Source organism: Gopherus flavomarginatus, chromosome 5, assembly GCF_025201925.1.
Source record: "Gopherus flavomarginatus isolate rGopFla2 chromosome 5, rGopFla2.mat.asm, whole genome shotgun sequence".
In the NCBI taxonomy this organism is placed as follows: domain Eukaryota; kingdom Metazoa; phylum Chordata; order Testudines; family Testudinidae; genus Gopherus; species Gopherus flavomarginatus.
In genome coordinates this window covers 99,033,775-99,053,293 of record NC_066621.1, presented here as the reverse complement: position 1 = coordinate 99,053,293, position 19,519 = coordinate 99,033,775, and the positions used below count along the sequence as shown (strand labels likewise).

General features: G+C 45.3%; 1 protein-coding gene across 2 annotated transcripts in view; it reads right to left on the bottom strand.

Annotated features, from left to right (window-relative positions):
- Window positions 1–19,519, bottom strand: part of RMDN3 (regulator of microtubule dynamics 3) — a 74,008-nt gene that overhangs the window by 41,458 nt on the left and 13,031 nt on the right. For both annotated transcript variants that reach the window (XM_050954841.1, XM_050954842.1), the window contains exons 5-7: window positions 9,774–10,041; window positions 9,112–9,214; window positions 8,109–8,169 (exon numbers count right to left, since the gene is read on the bottom strand). In XM_050954841.1, coding sequence (XP_050810798.1) covers window positions 8,109–8,169; window positions 9,112–9,214; window positions 9,774–10,041 — 432 coding nt within the window. The remainder of the gene's footprint in view (window positions 1–8,108; window positions 8,170–9,111; window positions 9,215–9,773; window positions 10,042–19,519) is intronic.

Sequence of the window (19,519 nt, the reverse complement as noted above, 5' to 3'; positions counted from 1 at the left end):
AGCAACTAACCCCAGTAAAATAAAAAAGAAAGAATGTCAGGTCATCATTAACCATCTAGCTCTCAAGTTACTTCCCCCATAGCTTGAGCAGCTGGCTGTTAGTTTGGCTTTCAATGACATAAGAGGTTGCTCTGTAGGGGATTAAAGAGGGGCCAACAGAAACAGAGCAGATGAGAAAGAAAATGAGAGGCCACCCTAGTTCCAGTTCTTGAAAAAGGAATTACAATTTTCTGTAAATCAGCTCTGTGAAATGGGCTTCCTAACCCTCACCTACCAGATTAATTTCCAGCACATAACAGCAGCAGGGTCGGATTAATTTTTTGTGGGCCCAGTGCCAAACATATTTGTGGGCTCCCCTGGGGAATGAAGAGGCCAGGAGCAAGAGCACAGCGGGCAGGGTGGATTTGATTTAAATCATGATTTAAATCACTAGTTAGGAAGACTTGATTTAATCATGGGTTTCTACATAAAAGTCCATTCTTGCTGGTTGTTATAACCTTAAAACATATTCTTCACAACTCAGATTTAGGTTTCGTTTCTAGAAGGTACACACTATACATTTTTAAACTGATTTATTTTGAAAAACACTTTTCAGATGAGTTCTACAGTTATATCAGAAAATGAATGTTTGGTTATTTCATTTACCAAAGATAACTGAAGCAGATATTTATGAAGTCATTGGGAGGTGAACTATCTCCAATTCAAGAGGTTAATCATTAATATTTGGAGGATTTTCTTGCCATGCTGTATTAGGAGATCACCACCAGACATTTAAATTGTTTTAATTAACTAAAACAATAATGTAAAAATTCTGGATTTTTTTCTTCAACAGTAAACATAATATTTTAACAACAAAAATATGTCCCTCACTTCTCACATTTATACCCAGACTTCTCCTTGTCCAGATCTATTCAGCCTCAACAATTTTCTAATCACTGAACTTTTTGAAACTTTGCATTTTTAGAGAAAGGTAAGGGGTTGACCCTGTGTACACAATTTGCAGAGTGACAGAGTTGAGGTCTTATTTCTCACCTCTATACCTTAATTATTTATTTAAAAACATTTTTGCTGTTAACAAGCATGTTACCTCTGGGGAGACAAATCCACAGTTTGAGAACTGCAAAACTAAGCATCTCTGATGGTATCTTCTAGACTGAGCACTGAATCCCATTGGATAGACAGAAAAATTAACCTAAATAATCTATACAGAAGTTTGTGGAATCCCATAAGAATGGGTCCCTAAGCCTGTAGAACTGATGAATGTAATTGTTTAATTGTTCACTTTATTAATGTAACTTCATAGGTAAAGTTTTACAAATGAAACAGTCATTTATAAAACAAGTTACCCCAATAACTGGCTAATTGACGATTAAGATGCTCGTTAAAAGCCATAACTGTTCAGCCAGTTGCCCTTGTAAATTTCACTGTAAATCCAATTCCTGCTTAAATCACTGAGACTTACATTGTTTCAGTATTGTAACTTCTGTTCATTGTTTGCCATTCATTACACTTGCCTACTTCTGTTCACTGTTTGCCATATTGTAATTCAAACGCCATTTTGTAAGCTTGATGCAACCTTCATTTTTGCAAAACCCTGCTGTAATCTTATTAGTTTAGATGTGTAAATGAGGTATGTATGGATAATGGAATCAATCTTCAGCACCAGCCTGTCCTGATGAAACAGAGTTCAAACACCAACTGCTAAAGATGCAAACAGCCCTAACAAAGAAAGAAGAATCCACCCTAAAAAGAAAACAACAAAGGTACAATAGAAGGAAGATCAAAGCCAGGTTCAAGGCTGAAAGTCACATCTGCAATTGATGGATGATCAATCACACCGAACCCAGAGGCAGCACGACACAGCAAGACCTATAGACTCTGGATTCAGACTAAAGCCTACAAAGAAGGATGGGTGAGAAGGAAAACTCTCTCACATTTTGCTGCCAACATGGGAGGGCAGACCCAGCCCTTCCTTGTGCCTGGCTTTCCTGGCCAGTTAGCCGCCACAAGCTACAAACCAAGAACGTGTGAGTGTGAGTGAGAGAGAGAATTAAGGTATTAGCTAGTGGTTATAGATCAAATTGTTATAATAAATGTGGCATCTTTGCCTTGCCCCCTGAAACAATAAACATTACATGAATATATCATCTCATACTATAGAATCAGAATTTATAATCCCTATTCTACGATATAATGTAATCTTAATTAAAACTATCTTTAATTGGATTTTTTAGAGGGAAAAAATCTATTTAAAAAAAAAACTGTTTTTTAATTTAAAGTCATTGATTTTTATCCACCCTGACAGCTAGACATAATGGGCAGGGAAGGATTGGTCCCCAGCTGGAGCGAGGGAGGGGCCGCGGCGAGATGAGCACAGTGGGGTATGGGGGAGGATTAGTCCCTGCTGACTGGAGCAAGGCCGGGGCTGGGGGCAAAAACACAGTGGGGTGGGAGCTAGGGTTGGTTGTTGGAGCAAGGGAGGGGCCGGGAGTAAACTGCTAGCATAGCAGGGCTGGGGAGGGGGGTAAACAGGATCCCCCCCAACCCCCACCCTGCCCACATAGAGCAGGTACATATCTTCTCCCTGATTCTAGCCCATTCTCTTAGCCTCTCTCTGCACTGAGCTGAGAGTGGGGGTGCAGGGTCTGGGAGGGAGTTAGGGTGCAGGAGCAGGCTGGGGGTTGGGGTGTGGGGTCTGGCCAGGAACTAGAATGAGGGAGGGGGCTCAGGGTTGGGGCAGAAGGTTGGGGTGTGGAGCGCTTACCTGGGGCAGCTCCCATTCAGTGCGAGGGGTGCAGGAGCACCTATTTGGTGCTCAGGGTCGGGATGTGGGGGAGGTGCAGGAGTCAGGGCATTGGGTATGGGGAGGCTGGGTATGTGTGAGGGGGGTGAAGGAGTCAGGACATGGGGTGTGGGGGGCGGGGTATGTGTGGAGGTACAGGAGTCAGGGCTGGGGTCATAGGGGGGTGCAGGAGTCAGGCCAGGTGGCTGTGAGTTTGTGAGGAGGGTGCAGGGGTCAGGGCTGGGGGTTGGGCTGGAGCTGCTCCCAGCCCCCTGCCCTAAGCAGTTCACAGCAGGGGGCTGGAGAGGGTATGCTCTGATTCCAACCTCCTTTCCCAAGGCCCTGCCCTCACCTCCTCTCCACTTCCTCCTCTCTCCCGAAAGTTATTAAATGTTCAATGCCAAGGAACAGATGGAGTAGAGGACTGAATTTTCCACAGCCTCCCTCTCAAAATATAGCACCACTTTGCCTTTAGTAATTATCCTTTTGAGGGGAAAACTGGGCACTCCTCTCTTTTTGCAAAGTCCTGTGACCTCTTTCAGCTAAAGAAAACTTGTGAGTGCTGGTGATGCAATATCTCTTTACCACTCTCCCCGTTATAGTGGTGGGAGAGGAGTAAAGGTGGGGCTGCAGTGGTAAGTACCTGAACACTTGATGGGACAGCAGCTGCTGTTGGAATGTGCATTTCCCTCACTAGTGTTAAGCCACCAGGACTTGGAGGGATAGCGTGGCTGCTACTCTAGCCTAGGCTGGAGCTGAGAGGAAGGACACAGGTGCTGCTGTGCAAGGTCCCTCGCCCCCGTTAGGAGTGGGAGCAAGGAGGGGGCACCAGGGGCAAGGAGTGAGGAAGTGGAAGGGGGGAGCTGAGGGGGAAAGGGGGCCCCAGGCCGGGCAGGGGTCGCAGCGGGAGGACGACAGTGAAGATGATCTGGGGAAAGGGGGCAGCGTGTAAAAATATCGTTTCCTTCCGGAGAAGAAGACTCACCCTGCCCAGGGTCCAGGCGGTGACTGCTGCTTTCCCCCCAATCCCGCCAAACAGCTGATCAGGAGCAGGGAGAGAGTGAGAGGAGGAGGGGCAAGTATACAACACAGTGGGGGGAAGAGGCAGGGGAGGACGGAGCTTTGCTCCCAGATGCAGTGCAACAGCAGGACAGAGCCCCGGACACAGCAGCCCCAAGCTTTGCAGAGAAGAGAGGCTGTGCCAGTGCCCCTTTGAAGCGTGGGCCTGGCGCTATAGTAAATCTGGCATCGAACAGCAGGATACATAAGGAGACATTTTCCCAGGGCACACAGAAAACAAAAAAGGATCATCAATAAAGTTCAGCTCATTTCTGAGCCAAGATCTTTCATGGAGGTCTCTCCTAGCTACTTCAATCCAGCCCCTGTTACCACAGTATCTGAGCATCTCACAATCCTTAATGTACTTATCCATACAACATCGCTGTAAGGAAGAGAAGTACCATTATCCCCATTTTACAGTTGGAGAACTAAGGCACAGAGACAGAAGTGACCTTCCACGGACTTCTTGTGTGACCTTGGGCAAGCAGGGAATTCAGCCAGGACTCCCAAACCTCAGACTAATGTACTAACCACTCGATCATCGTTCTTACATGAACATCATTCATTGTTATTAACTGAAAGAACTGCTTGTGGGACTATGACCCAGTGAGTGTGAGATCACCAACCACAATATATCTCACTGGCCACAGGAGAGAAATTACGCTGAGGAGACATCAGATACAGCAAGAAAGATTGCTCCATTAATAGAATATAATATGTTTTGGCAGAGAAATTTACAAATTCCTTGTTTTCTTGTTGTTTGAAAAGAAAAACTTCAGCTGACCTAAGAAAAAAAACACTCAATGCTAGAACAAACTTTCCTCCATTTCACCCTCATGTTCTCACAATACACACAGTTACAAGATATAATTAGGATTTCCAGAGATCAGTTTAATAACTCAAAGGTAATCCTTTTAGAACACAGTTTTAGTCCCCAAATTTAAAATGCTTAATAACTACCCGAATGCACTGAACTCTGCATCTCAATTTCTCCTTGCTAGAAGCCCCTTTCTGCAAGACTCATCTATAAGCTGATCTTTTACCATTCTTGATGAAGCTCATTAAGCTATGAGATGCAGGCTCATAAGAGCTTGATACAATCAGTTTCTCAGAAACTAAAGAACACACATCATCATAGCTACCGCCATCTTCTGTTCAAGAATTCCTCCAGGTCATCTCCCCTCAGAACCAAGTTCTTAATTAGTTGTCATGAACCAAATTAAAAAAAATTATCTTGATAATTTTAACCAGTATTGTCTGTCGCTTATTCATGTTTACTAACAAGGAAAAGAAACTAAAATAAAGTATGTTAGAAAAAGCATAGATTCAATAATGCAGGCCTGCACAACTTGTAAAGCGGCGAGGACCACATTACTCCAAAGGAAACAGCTGAGGGCCGAAACCCCCCGGCCCTGCGGAAATACCGCCCCCACCCCACCCCGGCCTAGCGGAAACACTCCGCCCCAGCACCGCCCAGCCCTGCAGAAACAAACCCTCCTTTCCCAGTGCCACCCACCAAAACAGCTGTGGGACAAAAAGGAAGGTTAGGGGAAGCTGAAGAGCTGGCTGGGAACCCTCAGGGTCAAATTAAAGGGCCCGGGGCTCCAGCGGCTGCGGGAACCCGGAACTTTGTGGGGCTGGGGTAGTGATTTAAAGGCCAAGAGCTCCTGCTGCTGAGGGGAGCCCGAGCCCTTTAAATCCCAGCCCCAGCGCATCCGCTGGAACTGCCGCCGGGATTCAAAGGGCTCTTGGCTGCCCGTGGCGGTGGGGAGCCCTGAGCCCTTTAAATCTCAACCGCGGCCGAGAATCTCTGCAGGCAGCTCAGAGTCCTTTGAATCCCGGCCGCGGCTGAGATTTAAAGGGCTCTGGGCTCCCCACGGCTGTGGGCAGCCCAGAGCCTTTGAATCCCATCCGCAGCTGGCAGGGCTGGCTTTAGGAAGTGCGGGGCCCAATTCGAACATTTTCAGCGGAGCCCCGGCAGGGATGACTAAAAAAAAACAAAACAAAACAAAAACACACACACACGTAAAAAAAAAGCCTTTCATTTCTTAGCAACCGGTTCCCTATAAAAAGTTCTGCCACAGTCAGGGCTGGTGCTATCATTTAGGCAGCCTAGGCAATAGCCTAGGGCGCCAGAATAATTGGTGGGCACTATTTTGCCGGAGGGGGCGGCAGGCAGCTCCGGTGGAGCTGCCGCAATCCTGCCTGCGGACGGTCAGCTGCTCGCGCGCCTCTGGTGGACCTCCCGCAGGCATGACTGCGGCAGCTCCAGTGGAGCCGCACGACCAGCATGCGGGGCGGCGAAATTGCCGTGCGCCTAGGGCGCTCAAACCCCTAGCACCGGTCCTGGCCAAAGTATGTATTTTTTGTACCAGTAGGGTTACCATTCGTCCGTATTTTCCTCCTGGATGGCGATTTAAGATCCAAAAAGCCTGACATGTCCGGGAAAGTACAGATGTATGTTAACCCTACCTAAAGTTCTTTTTTAAAAAGATGTGTCTGAACTAGAAATGAGCTCCGCCACTCCCTGAGGGTGTGCTAGGGTGCATGTGTGGGTCCCAGCTGCTCCCTGTCCACCTCATTGAAGCAAGTGTGCAGGGTTACTTCCCTGGGAACTACAGGGCACCAGTGCACATGAGGCTGGCTGGAGGTGGGGGGGGAGGTGGCTGGAGGTAGGGTCTGGCTGCAGGCTGGGCAAGGGGTGTGGGGCAGGCTGGAGACGGCGTGTGGGATGGGCTGGCTGGCTTCAGGCAGGGCCACGGGGGGGTGCGGGATGGGTTGGCAGGGTGGAGACAAAGGAGTGCAGGACTGGCTGGTTTCAGGCAGGGGGGTGCAGGGCTGGCTGGAGACGGGTTGGTGCAGGGCTGAAGGCAAGGCAGGGGGTGAGGGGCTGGCTGGAGATGGGCTGGCTGTGGGCAGCGGGTGCAGGGCTGGCTGCAGATAGGAACTGGTGCAGGCAGGGCAGGAGGTGTGGCAGGGGTTGGCTGCGGGCAACTGATGCAGATACAGGGGGCACAGCCCATCCTGTATGGAGAGTGCCCCCTCCTCCTGCCTCCCCCACCAGGGTAGCAGTAGCAGCCCGTGGCTCAGGAGCTATTTAAAGGGCCTGGGGCTCCCCTGCTTCCACTTCCCCAGCCCTGTAAATAGCTGCAGAAGCCCTGGGGAAGTGGTGGGGCTCCAGGGGCTATTTAAAGGACCAGGGCAGCAAAGGCATCTGGAGACCCCCCCCTGCTACCCCAGGGCTCTGGGGGCTATTTAAAGAGCCTGTGGCTCCCCTGCTTCTATCGCCTCAGCCCTGTAACTAGACGAGGGAGCCCTGGGGAAGTAGTGTGGCTTCAGCGACTATTTAAGGACTGGGGCGGCAGAGGCAGCTGGAGCCCCGGCCCTTTAAATAGCCCCCAGAGCCCCCCGCCACTCCAGGGCTCTGGGGATATTTAAAGGGCGCGGGGCTCCCCTTCTTCTACTGCCCCAGCCCTTTAAATAGCTACAGGAACCCTGGGGAAGTGGTGGGGCTCTGGTGGCTATTTAAAGGGCCGGGGCGGTAGAAGCGATGGGAACCCCGGACTTTTTAAATAGCCCCCAGAGCCCCACAGCCCTGCCCCAGGGCTCCAGCAGTGGTGCTCTGGTGGCAATTTAAAGGCCTGGGAGCCACAGGCCTTTTAAATTGCCCCCTGGGGAAGCTGGGCCACCCCGCTACAGTGCACTGGCTTTTGCCAGTACACTGTACTCGGGCTTGGGCAAGTGGTCCTCTTAGGGGCGGGCTGATTCAGGGGAATTGGATGAATTGGCCCAAAGCCAGCCCTGGCGACTGAGATTTAAAGGGCTTTGGGTTCTCTGTGGCTGCGGGCAGCCCAGAGCCCTTTGAATCCCAGCTGCGGCTGAGATTTAAAGAGCTCTGAGCTCACGGATGCCTGCACCTCAGAGCCTTTTGAATCCCGGCCACGGCTCAGATTTAAAGAGCTCTGAGCTCCCCGCTGCTGCAGGCAGCCCAGAGCCTTTTGAATCCCGGCCGCGGCTGGAGATTTAAAGAGCTCTGAGCTCCCCGCCGCTGCGGACAACTCAGAGCCTTTTGAATCCTGCCGCAGGCCGCACAGTGAACCTCTGCGGGCCACGTGCGGCCCCCGGGCTGTATGTTGTGCAGGCCTGCAATAATGTATATTTAAGGTAAGAAACAAACTTGTCTACTGAGTAGACTGTGATAAAGCCGAATTCTTAATATGACCTTTAACCCCCTTATTCTTCTCCCATACAGTAGAAAGTTTCATACCACTGGTGACCCTCAGCACTTTGATCCCCTTTCTGTAGAGCTGCCTCTGCCTCTTCTTTTCCTGCAGACAGAAAGCATTGATTTAGCAAGAGTGAAAGTTATTGAATTTCTCTGAATACCTACCTCACAACGTGCTAGGGTCTCTACAGTGACAGGAAAGTGTAAAGAAGTTAAACATTTGTTAGTCACTTGGTATATTTAGCTTGAAACACATTCCAAAAGATCGCCTGTATGGAGACCTCACGGATGCTCCAAGGCCGCAGGGCTGACCTAAGATCAGGTTCAAGGACATTTTCAGCATCGACACTGTAAGCTGAGAGCTTGCAGCTAGCAACAGGCTACACTGCACCAGGGAGTCAAAGAGGCTAAAAAGAGGTGGCTGAGAGAGAGCGAAAAGCAGAGAGCAAGAAAGAAAGAGCAAAAGGCCTCAAGGGTGCTTTTGTGCTTACACCACTGTCTGTTGAGATGGACAGTTGCTCTTCCACTCACTACCGGCTTCATATCTTGCAGTGATGCTGGGCACATACCCCCCCCCACACACACACACAATTTAATGGCGCTCTCTCTGCTCCATGTGTTTGTGTTCTCAAAATGTGGAAACTTTGCAAGCCATCAGAAAGGACTATATACATTCAAACGTTCTGAAAATGATTGCCTTAAATGACTGCTTTACATTTCTGAAAGGGACTACTCGGGCAATTCAGCCTTAAAGCTTAGGTTAAATTAAAAAGGGGATGTGATTTCCAAAAGCTGATAGGAGCAGAAGTGTTAAAGTCTCCTGGTTTTATTTCAAGTCCTTTATAATGCTACAACCCAAAACAAACTGCATCTGAACTAGTGAATGAGAAGTAGTGAAACTGATCAAGTAAACAAACAGGAAAATTGTATTTTTAAAATTTGCATTAGTAATATGAGAACTTTTAAACAAGATACAGTAAAAAAACATGTTTATCCAATAAAAATACTACACTGAGCTGCCTCACAAACACACACTTTTTCTTACCATCAGAAGCATATGATTTCTTTTCATCTGCATCCTCTGTGATTTCATACAGGTCACTGTATGCTCGAGCCAGGCGCCAAAGGAAATCTTGCCGGTCTCCATACTGCAGACAGAACATAAGTATTTCAGATCACCTATTAGAGGGCCCCTTTCTTGCACTGGTACAAAGATATAAGGAAGAGGACCGTCAAATGGCAGCAGTAACAGGCAATATGTTATTTATTTATATATCTCTAGCTACATAGAGTACATATATAAAAAAAACCCTTCGAAAAAACTTAAATGGGCCCAAACCAACAAGAACTCCAGCAGAAGTACAAAAAGAGTAAAAGGAAAGTCCAAATTTGCAACTAAGCCCACAATTCAAAGATGATTAGAAGAAGTCTAACTTATCACATCACCATTTACAACACTGTTTAGATTTGTACTACTGATAGGATGCAAGAGGGTACACTTAAGAAAGTCAAGTCATTGGATTGTCCGGGGTTCAGTTTTGTTAGGTACTATCTACATTATACTTCTAAGCCATATTATGTCCAGGTCCATTGACTCCATTACATTTGTAGCATGGACTAGGTCTCACAGAATAACTAAAAGCCCAGTTTCATCTTTCCCTGTTAGCCGAACACACAATTTTGCTGGGAAATTACAACGAACTTTACCACCAGTTTTTTGTTAAGCAGCAGCTGGAATCCATCCCTCTTCTCCTGGTTATTCCCACTATGCAGCTGGTCAGCCTGCTGCAGCAGCTGGTCAAATTCCTCCTCCACTGTAGAGTCAAAGACCAAAACAGTTTCATCCTCATTGACTAGGTCCAGTGAATCCCTCCGTGCAGTCTTCACTGTCTCACAGCTCACTTCATCTTCCCCTTCCTCACTCTCTCTCCCTGACTCTTGGTCATAGTCAGACTCTGCATTGGCTGTTGTGTACCTTTCAGTAAAAATTAAAATATAGAATTAAATGACATCACATGTACTCAAAACAAGATGCCGGGCAAACAGTTTACAAACCAAGAGAAAATATTTTAAAAAAAAATCAGAGAGACAGGAGTTGGACTAATAGATGTCCTAGGCCCAAACTTCTCTAGTGCACAAGTGTTTTCTCTACGCTGTATTCTCCGGAATTTTGTGCAGTCTAGTTTTAAATCTCTTCAGTTATGCATCTTTCAATTATTTCCATGTAGTACAGACAAATACAAAAGGGGTGAAGAAAATAAATTCAAAAGAAAGGTAGCATGGAAGTCAAGACGCAGGAGTTTGCATCCAGCTGGCCTCGTGAGAGCCTTTTTAGACCATTCAGCTTTAAAGCCTACAAAAGCATACACAGAACAGAACCAGTAGGGCAAGACACTTGGGAAATTACAGATTATACATCAGATACTGCAGTAGGAAGTTTAACAGACTCATCTAGGTGGGAGGTACAGCTTGAGGTTTTTGGTCTGTTCTAGAGAATTTCAAACACAGATCGCTTTCTTGGCAAGATTATATTTTGATCAAGACTGTCTGAGCACTAAATATGAAACAGCTTGCTCGAGCTAAGGGGGGGGGAAGGTGTGAAAACAGTGGGCGAGTGATCAAAAACACTGCACATGTATAAAAAGAAATTAAGGAGTAGCAGCTGAGCCATGTAAAGACATGATATCTATGTAAAAGCAGACAATAATTAACAATAAAGTGGCTCAGATTAGACAGGGTACGACTCAGACCAAGATTTTCCATAAGGGATTGTCTAAAGTTAAATTTGCAAAATTATGTTCAGGCACCTAAATAGGTGGCCTGGTTTAAAAAAAAAAAGCTAAACACCCAGCAGCTCTCATTGAAGTCAGGTCACTTACTAAGGTATGAAATATGCGTTTTGAAGCTTAACTTTAGAAACATCCCCCTTCAAAAAAAAAAAAAAAAAAAAAAAAAAGCTTAGCCTAAAGTGCCCCTTCTTTAACTTACATGGGAGCTCTGAATGAAGGAGGAAGAACTAAGTTAGACCTCATTGTTTAAGAATGTTCTGTTTTAATTTCAGGCTTCATTGGACTAATGAGGGAAGCAAGTTCCAAAGGAGAGGGCCCTCTGCTGCAAGCAGCCTGCCATGAGCCCCATGACATTTAACTACAGACTCTGACTGCAATTGTTACAGCAATGAAAAGGAAGATTAACCAGATGTAACTAAGACCCAAACCATGTATAATTTTAAAAGCTCAATGCTTGAATTGTACTAGAAGCAAGCAGGAAACCACTGCAGCCTATGGGACACAAGCGTAACATGCTCTCTATGGTTAAGGCTGCGAATCTGTCATGGAAGTTGAGACAGGCAGCCACTGGGCCAACAGCAGCAGCAGTTTGGGTATGTGGGAGGGGGCTCAGGGCTAGGGTCAGCTGGACTCAGAATTGGGGGGGCTCCCTGGCTCCCACTGGCATGGCATTGCAGCTCTTAGGCAGAGGGGCCAGGGGACTCATGCACGCTGCCCACATCCACAGGCCCTGCCCTTGCAGCTCCCATTGGCTGCAGTTCCCACCCTAGGAGCTGCAGGGGCACATGGAAACGGATAGGGAGCCCCTGCCAACACTCCCACACCCAACACCAGTAGGGGTCCTGGACCAACTTCCCCAGCACCTATGGTACCCTCAGACCGCCTGTCCCCTGTTCCCTCCCCCCCACACCCCAAGTTTTAGTTAGGAGTATATAATAAAAGTCATGGACAAGCCACAGACTGCGAATTTTTGTTTACTGCCAGTGACCTGTCCATGACTTTTACTAAAAATAGCCATGACTAAAACGTACCTTTACGTACGGTCAGTTATGTTAAGCAATCAGATCATCACATTTTGCACAAGCTAAGTGTCCAAGTGTTCTCCAAGGACAGCCTCAAACAGGGAACGTTAGTGTTATCAAATCTAGAGCCTGAAGGCATGTGCCAACACATACATCTAAGACAAATGTGGATAGCAATTGTGCCAAATACAGATGAAAAGAAGTGCTCCCGACTACCAAAGTACTGTTTCTCCAGGAGTCATGAGGAGTACAGTTGGATCCCTGAACTCACTCTCTCCTTGAGAGAGAGCCAACAAATACTGTCAACTCGGAGGGCAGACACCACACCAGCCCCATCACTCTCTCTAGATCATCATGAACTGTACACTACCAGGTACTCAAACCAAATCTCTAGCTAAGCAACGTTGTCTGGTCATTATGTGGCTGAGAGGCCTCTAAAAACACCTAGTCATTATGTTGCAGATTCTGTAGACATTCTTCCCTCTGAATCCATAGTGAAGCAACGAATCAGCATGGTGCAGGACATGCTGTACTAGAGATGTTGCCATATTTCATGCAAGCTGTAAAACCTAAGGTATTGACCACTTGTTATTAAACATCTTGTGGCACTTTCATAAGAATAACGATACAAACTTTGGTTCCCTAATCAAATCCTGTTAAAATGGAACTGCTCAGTCTCCCTTAATTAATGCTGCAATTTCAATTTAGCATGCTCTTCTTCATTCTCTGTCCTACACTGCTGTGCAGCATTGGTGTGGGCAGAAAAATAGCTGCCATGCCACATTACCTTTAAAATGCTGCCAGTCTGGACTCAATGATTTGTGTATCTAAATTGAAAAAGACTTTTTATCCTGAAGCACAATCAAAGTACAAGGTCTAAAAATCATCATTTCAAAACGCTGTGTCAATTTCTGTTCTTGTTTTTATAAAAAGATAATTACCATTCAGTGTTGGCTCATGACATACACATTTTCCTCTCACCCAGATACACTCGCTCTACTGAGATGGCTCATGTATGAGTTTAAAAAAGAAATGGCGCTCAATGTAATTCAATAAAAACCAAAAGTATTCAAAAAGACTGAGAGATTTAAGTGTTTTTATCCTGTTGTAGGATAGAAGACAGTCAGTTCTTAAACGCATTAATATGTGAAAGTCCCTAGCTGGGACATTTTCTAAATTACCAACAAGCTATTTGGTGCTAATACGCATGCAAAAAAAGAAAGTGGACTTGTCTGTCCCTCACAGTGCCAAAGCAATGCAAGACAATTAACTTCCACACCACAATTCAAGATTTCTTGCTGCTGATAGCATGGAACAATTTGGGTTATCTGGAAGTGAACCATGAGGAGCTACTGACGCCTGTTTGGATTATAAGTAGCAGCAGGAGTAGTTTTGTAAGATTTCATCAAAAGGCAAAAGAAAGCAATTGCCACCAAAAAAAAAAAAAAAATTATTGCAGGAATCTGAGGATAACGTGTGCTAATGCAGAAAGTTACAAGTCAGTTCCAGAGTGGCTACCATACAAAGCTATATAGCAGGGGTTGGCAGCCTTTCAGAAGTGGTATGCCAAGTGTTCATTTATTCACTCTAATTTAAGGTTCCGTGTGCCAGTAATACATTTTAACATTTTTAAAAGGTCTCTTTCTACAAGTCTATAATATATAACTAAACTATTGTATGTAAAGTAAATAAGCTTTTTTAAATGTTTCAGTAGCTTCATTTAAAATTAAATTAAAATGCAGAGGCCCCAAACCAGTGGCCAGGACCCAGGCAGCGTGAGTGCCACTGAAAATCAGCTTGCGTGTCGCCTTTGGCACCTGTGCCATAGGTTGCCTACCTCTGCTATACAGGATTAATACTGGAGGCACAAGTAATTGGAATCTTCAGTTTAGTACAACAAACTTGTTTTATATTAGGCCAGGACTGCTTATCCATTAATTCACCACAGTGACTCTTAAAGCTGTCTGCAAAGTTTTAAATTACTGACCGGCTGCTGGTCTGAACTGTTTAAATATATTTTAAACAAACTAAGGAATTGCAAAGAAGCAATGAAACACAGAAGCTTACTTCCAAATCCTTATAACTGGTTCACAGGGAGGGAGTGCAAATGAGAATATAGATAATGCCCCAATTTCTTATCCTCTCACACAAACTCCCTACTCTCCCAGCTACACCCCTCTCCCATTGGCATACCTGTTACAGTCTGCCTTGCAGGAGCAGTGCTCCCTTCCCACAGATGTCAGAAGGGACACAGCAAGTGGGAACTGGATGACAGTTGGCAGTGTGAAGGTACACTACTGCCAATGCCAAGAGTCCTGCCCCCCAAAATCATGAGACTAGCTGAACAGTCAAATTAAATTTAAAAAAAAAAATCTGCTTTGAGCTTCACATTTTCAAACTTCTCTCTGCAACCGTGAGGGCTAGAAACTTAGGTGGAGAGGCTAAACAAAAGCTGTGATTATCACAATATGATTTCAGGACCTGGGGAATTACAAAAAACACCTATTAAACATAAGACTCACAATAAAATCACAAGTGTTAGCAATACTGAAGATCATAGGGGCCTCTCCTCACTTGGTGGCCCTCTTAAGGTCTGCTGTAGAGGAGCATCACGGCTAAGTCTTTGGAGGCTTGCAGGCGTCTCTCAAACTTTTGGCTGAAAAATCATCTTTACTCTCTAATAATCAAGAGACATTATGAACTCTATTGGAGAAAAAGCTTAAAATTTACTTTCTCAGCATCCCTTTGATATATCAGGGGTTGGCAACCCATAGTTTGTGTGCCAAAGGTGGCATGCAAGCCGATTTTTGATGGCACGCGGGGTCCCACCATCGGTCCCACTCAGCGCCTGCTGCTGGCCTGGGTGAAGAAACCCCAGGCTGGCCGCAGTCTGAGACCCCGGCTGGCAGGAGACGTCAGCCAAAACCCCAGAGGGGGGTGGGCTGAACCTGCTCTGGGGTTCCCGCTGCTGGCCCCTTGCCAGCCAGGGTCCCACCGCTGGTCCCACTCAGCTCCCACCGCTGGCAGCAGGCTGAGACCCTGGCTGGCAGGAGCCCACTGCCAAAACCCCAGAGCTGAGAGGGCTGACCCGCTCAGCCTGCTGCTGCTCTGGGGTTCCGGCTCTGGCTCCCTGCCAGCCGGGGTTTGCACCACAGCCCCACTCACCTTGCTTCCAGTTGGAGTTCCAGCGCAGGCCCCCTGCCAGACAGGGTCCAGGCCTCCGGTGGCTTTGCTCAGCCCTACCAGCCACCAGCTCCACTCACCTCAGCTGTCGATCTGGGGTTCCAGCCGGTTAACAACTGATCACTCAGAAGCCTGTGTGCAGCTTAAAGTATCCAAATACATGCCAGACATTGGAAAACTCAGCAAGGGAAAGCAAGGGCAAGGATCACACTAAACTGATAAGATCTGCATTTTAATTTAATTTTAAATAAAGCTTCTGAAACATTTTGAAAATCTTGTTTACTTTACATATAACTGTAGTTTGATTATATATTATAGATTATAGAGAGACCTTCTAAAACACGTTAAAATGTATTACCGGCATGCGAATCCTTAAATTAGAGCATATACATGAAGACTCAGCACATCACTGCTGAAAGGCTGCTGACCCCTGTCTTATATTAAGCGTGCTAAAACATACATTTCACAACAACATGTAAAGCTAATTGACTTAAATTTGTAATCAAATATATGTTTTGGTCTTGGGTGCTATTTTCAGCTAGGGGACCCAGTAAACTAAATTTTATTACCTGTTCTAAAAAGGCAAAAAGTCTCAACTTTCTGAACTCTCCTGAACACCTATTTTTAAGGTGTCGCATTAAAGTCATTCCCTAACTTACATCTAAACTATAGATTTTGGATTTTAAAAAGGAAGTGAGGGAGTGAGGAAGAAAGGAGAGACAAAACAAGTTTATAATGGAAAGCTAGTTTCAACCTTCACTATGGAAATGTAATACAAATGAGGAAAAAGCTTGAAGATAATTGAGAAAGTAGGTTACCCAAGTTAAAAGGTTTTAACTTGCTATGATGATTCTCAAGTTTAAAAAAGTCTTATCCTGACACTTATCCCCTTTCGCTAGTCTTCCTCTGTTTGATATGTTATCCTATCTCCTAGAACTGGAAGGAACCTTAAAAGGTCATTGAGTCCAGCCCCCTGGCTTCACTAGCAGGACCAAGTACTGATTTTTGCCCCAGATCCTTAAGTGGCCCTCTCAAGGACTGAACTCACAACCATGGGTTTAGCAGGCCAATGCTCAAACCACTGACGGCTTGTCTACATCACAAAGTTGCAGCGCTGGTGAGGGGGTTACAGCGCTGCAACTTAGGAGGTGTACACATCTGCAGGGCATCACCAGCGCTGCAACTCCCTGTTTGCAGCGCTGGCCGTACTCCCGTTTTGTCTCGGGTGTAGAGGATCCAGCGCTGGCGATCCAGCGCTGGTAATCAAGTGTAGACACTTACCAGCGCTTTTCTTGACCTCCGTGGAATAAGCAGGTATCCCAGCATACCTGAGGAAGCCTCTCTGGTAATCAAGCAGGTCTCCTTCCCCGGTTTGCTCTCGCGTTCCCCGAACCCCCGAGCAAGCAGGTCTCCTTCCCTGCGGTTTGCTCTCGCGTTCCCCGAACCCCCGAGCAAGCAGGTTTTCTTTCCCTGCGGTTTGCAGGGGGGTTCGGGGAACGCGAGAGCAAACCGCGGGGAAGCAGGTCTCCTTCCCCGCGGTTTGCTCTCGGGTTCCCCAAACCCCCGTGCAAGCAGGTCTCCTTCCCTGCGGTTTGCTCTCGCGTTCCCCGAACCCCCCTTGAAGCCGCCCAACAGCGCTGCAGTGTGGCCACATCTAACACCACTTGCAGCGCTGGTTGCTGTAAGTGTGGCCACTCTGCAGCGCTGGCCCTATACAGCTGTACCAACCAGCGCTGCAAAATTGTAGATGTAGACATACCCTCAGCTATCCCCAGATTTTATCCAGCTGCAAGAATTTGTTATTAGATCAGTACTACAGTCAATCACCAAGAAGGTTCAACTGAATACTAATTAGTAATTTAAAAGCCACCATGAAAGACAGGAGTAAGCCCAACAGTCCTGCAACAAGTCTGTACTGCCCTATCTCATGGTAACAGAATATTGCTGGCTGAGGCAGCCCAATGACATCAAGCTGTTTCCTCTATCAGAGGATCTCTTTTCTGCAACCTGTAAATACTAGGAGCTCTACCTTTTAATCCACTGCAATTCTCTTTATTAGTTAATGCCTCTTTAACAGCACTAGACCAACATCTCAAAAAATCCACTATCTACTGTGCTTGTTGGGTTCTGGAATTGACTTTTACATCTTCTAAAAGATGCCAATAACTTGTGACAATGAAGACTTAATACATCTGTTATTACATACAGAACTTCTTTATCACAAGAACTTTTTCACAATCAGTTACACAGAGTAAAATGTTGTTTAGCCAAATTCCTTTAATCTAAATCTTCTTCTTACCAGAATCTCAGTTTTGACCCTCCATGAATCAGTTACTCAGTAACTCCCCCATTAGCCAAATGTTTTTAATGTTTTCAAACTATTGTCAAGCAAATGAAGTGGTTGTGTAATCTGTCTTGTCAATGTCTTGTTCTACTGTTTTATGAGATGAACTGAAAAGCTTTCAGCATTTCAATATCCAGATTTAGGGCTGATTTTTTTCTGTGACAGTTGAAGATCCTTCCCACAAATAAAGAGAAAAATTAATACTCCATCCTGCTGTAGGTACTCCCAGCTATTGCAGAGAAATATTGCAGGACCTTGAATTCAGTTCCTAACTGGCAAGCAAAAAATAGGTATGATACTCAACTTTGTTCTAGAATCATTGACATTTTAGGGCAAACGTGGACGCAGATGGTTATAAATTAAAATGGTAGTATGCAAGGGGAGTAGAATGCGCATATAAAGGAATACCTGACATGTCTGACAGTCAAACAAAGCCTTTTGAAAATACTTTGATTGGTAGGTAAGATGGTAGATGTTGGTTTTCTTCCTGTGGAAATATTACTACCATAGTCCTGTACCTGCTGCCCTTTACTCTAAGGCCATGTCCAGACTACCCGCCGTATCGGCGGGTTAAAATCGATTGCTCGGGGATCGATATATCGCGTCTAATCTCGACGCGATATATCGATCCCCGAGCGCGCTTATATCGATTCCGGAACTCCATCAACCTCAACGGAGTTCCGGAATCGACACGGAGAGCCGTGAACATCGATCCCACGCGGTGTGGACGGGTGAGTAATCCGATCTTAGATATTCGACTTCAGCTACGTTATTCACGTAGCTGAAGTTGCGTATCTAAGATCGATTTCCCTCCCCTAGTGTGGACCAGCCCTAAGTCAATGGTTTCAGGAGGAGCTGGCACCTTTTCATATTCTTGTTCATAAATGGATGAGATAGACACTTTTGTTTTAAAGTTGTAATTTTAAGTCTATACACTTTGTTAACCTGAAATCTTAAAAAACACATTATTTGTTTAGGTCAGCTTCAGAAAAATGCTGTAAGGTCAAATGTGTCCCAAAGTTTACGTTTTATAAACTTTGAAGACTTTTGTTAAAACAAATGGAGTAAATATTTCCATTTTTAATTAAGTAGAAGCATTCTTTAACTTTTACACACACTTTTGTAAGTGGGACTGAAGACTGTACAGATTTCTCTATAGTGGGAAGGACTGAACATTTCTCTGTGCTGTAGAGCGGATGGTTAAGTGACATGGTCTACCAGTATGCTGCCAACAATGCAAGCTGTGAGTGCAGATAAGTGTCTTACACAGTATCCTGCAAACAAAGCCCTTGAAATTCACAAAGTGAAGTAGACTAAAATGAAACTGACTAGTCTCGTCATCGACCAGCGTCAAGAAAAATGTAAGAAGTGATGAGCATAACTGGTGCAATACTTTATTTTATTTATATTAAAGTATTATCTGTATAATAAGGAATTTTTTTAATCTGTCCCCTTAAATTCCATAATGTCATTCTCACACAAAAACAAACAATTACATTTCCCTTGCAGTTAGGATCCAGTACATAGCCTACAACTAACAGGAATTAGCCACAAATATTTGGCACTTACTGACCACCTTTCACTTCAGAAAAAACAGACGTGACTTGTTTCAAAAAGTTACAAATCATCCTAAAAAACCCATTAAACAACATATGCAAGCTGTTCAGTAAAACCTCTTAGCTTTCAGTATTAAAGAAAAAACAGGGCATTTCAAACACTTGGAGACAGCAATTCAGTTATAACTAACTGTGCTGTGTCAATCAAGGTGAGAGAGCACATAAGATTAATTTAAAACCTTCCCTCTCAAACTAGTAATCAAGAGAGTACAGTCAAAAGTGATCAAAAAAATGGTTCAGTAATTAGCATCATGGTGAGGATGGTGTTACAACAGTATACGGATAGCAATTGTTCTTTTGCTGAGAATAATTAGAAGTGGCCTTACTAGAAGGATGATCAAACCTGTGGAAGTATTTATAACTGGATTTTAATCACCCTGAACAGCCTTACAAGTAAAAAAACTATAAGCTTACATGTTTTATCTGAAAGGAATACCATCAAAACAAGATTGAGAGGACAAGCTGTAAAATGCTCTCAATATATCTGCAGCTGGAAACA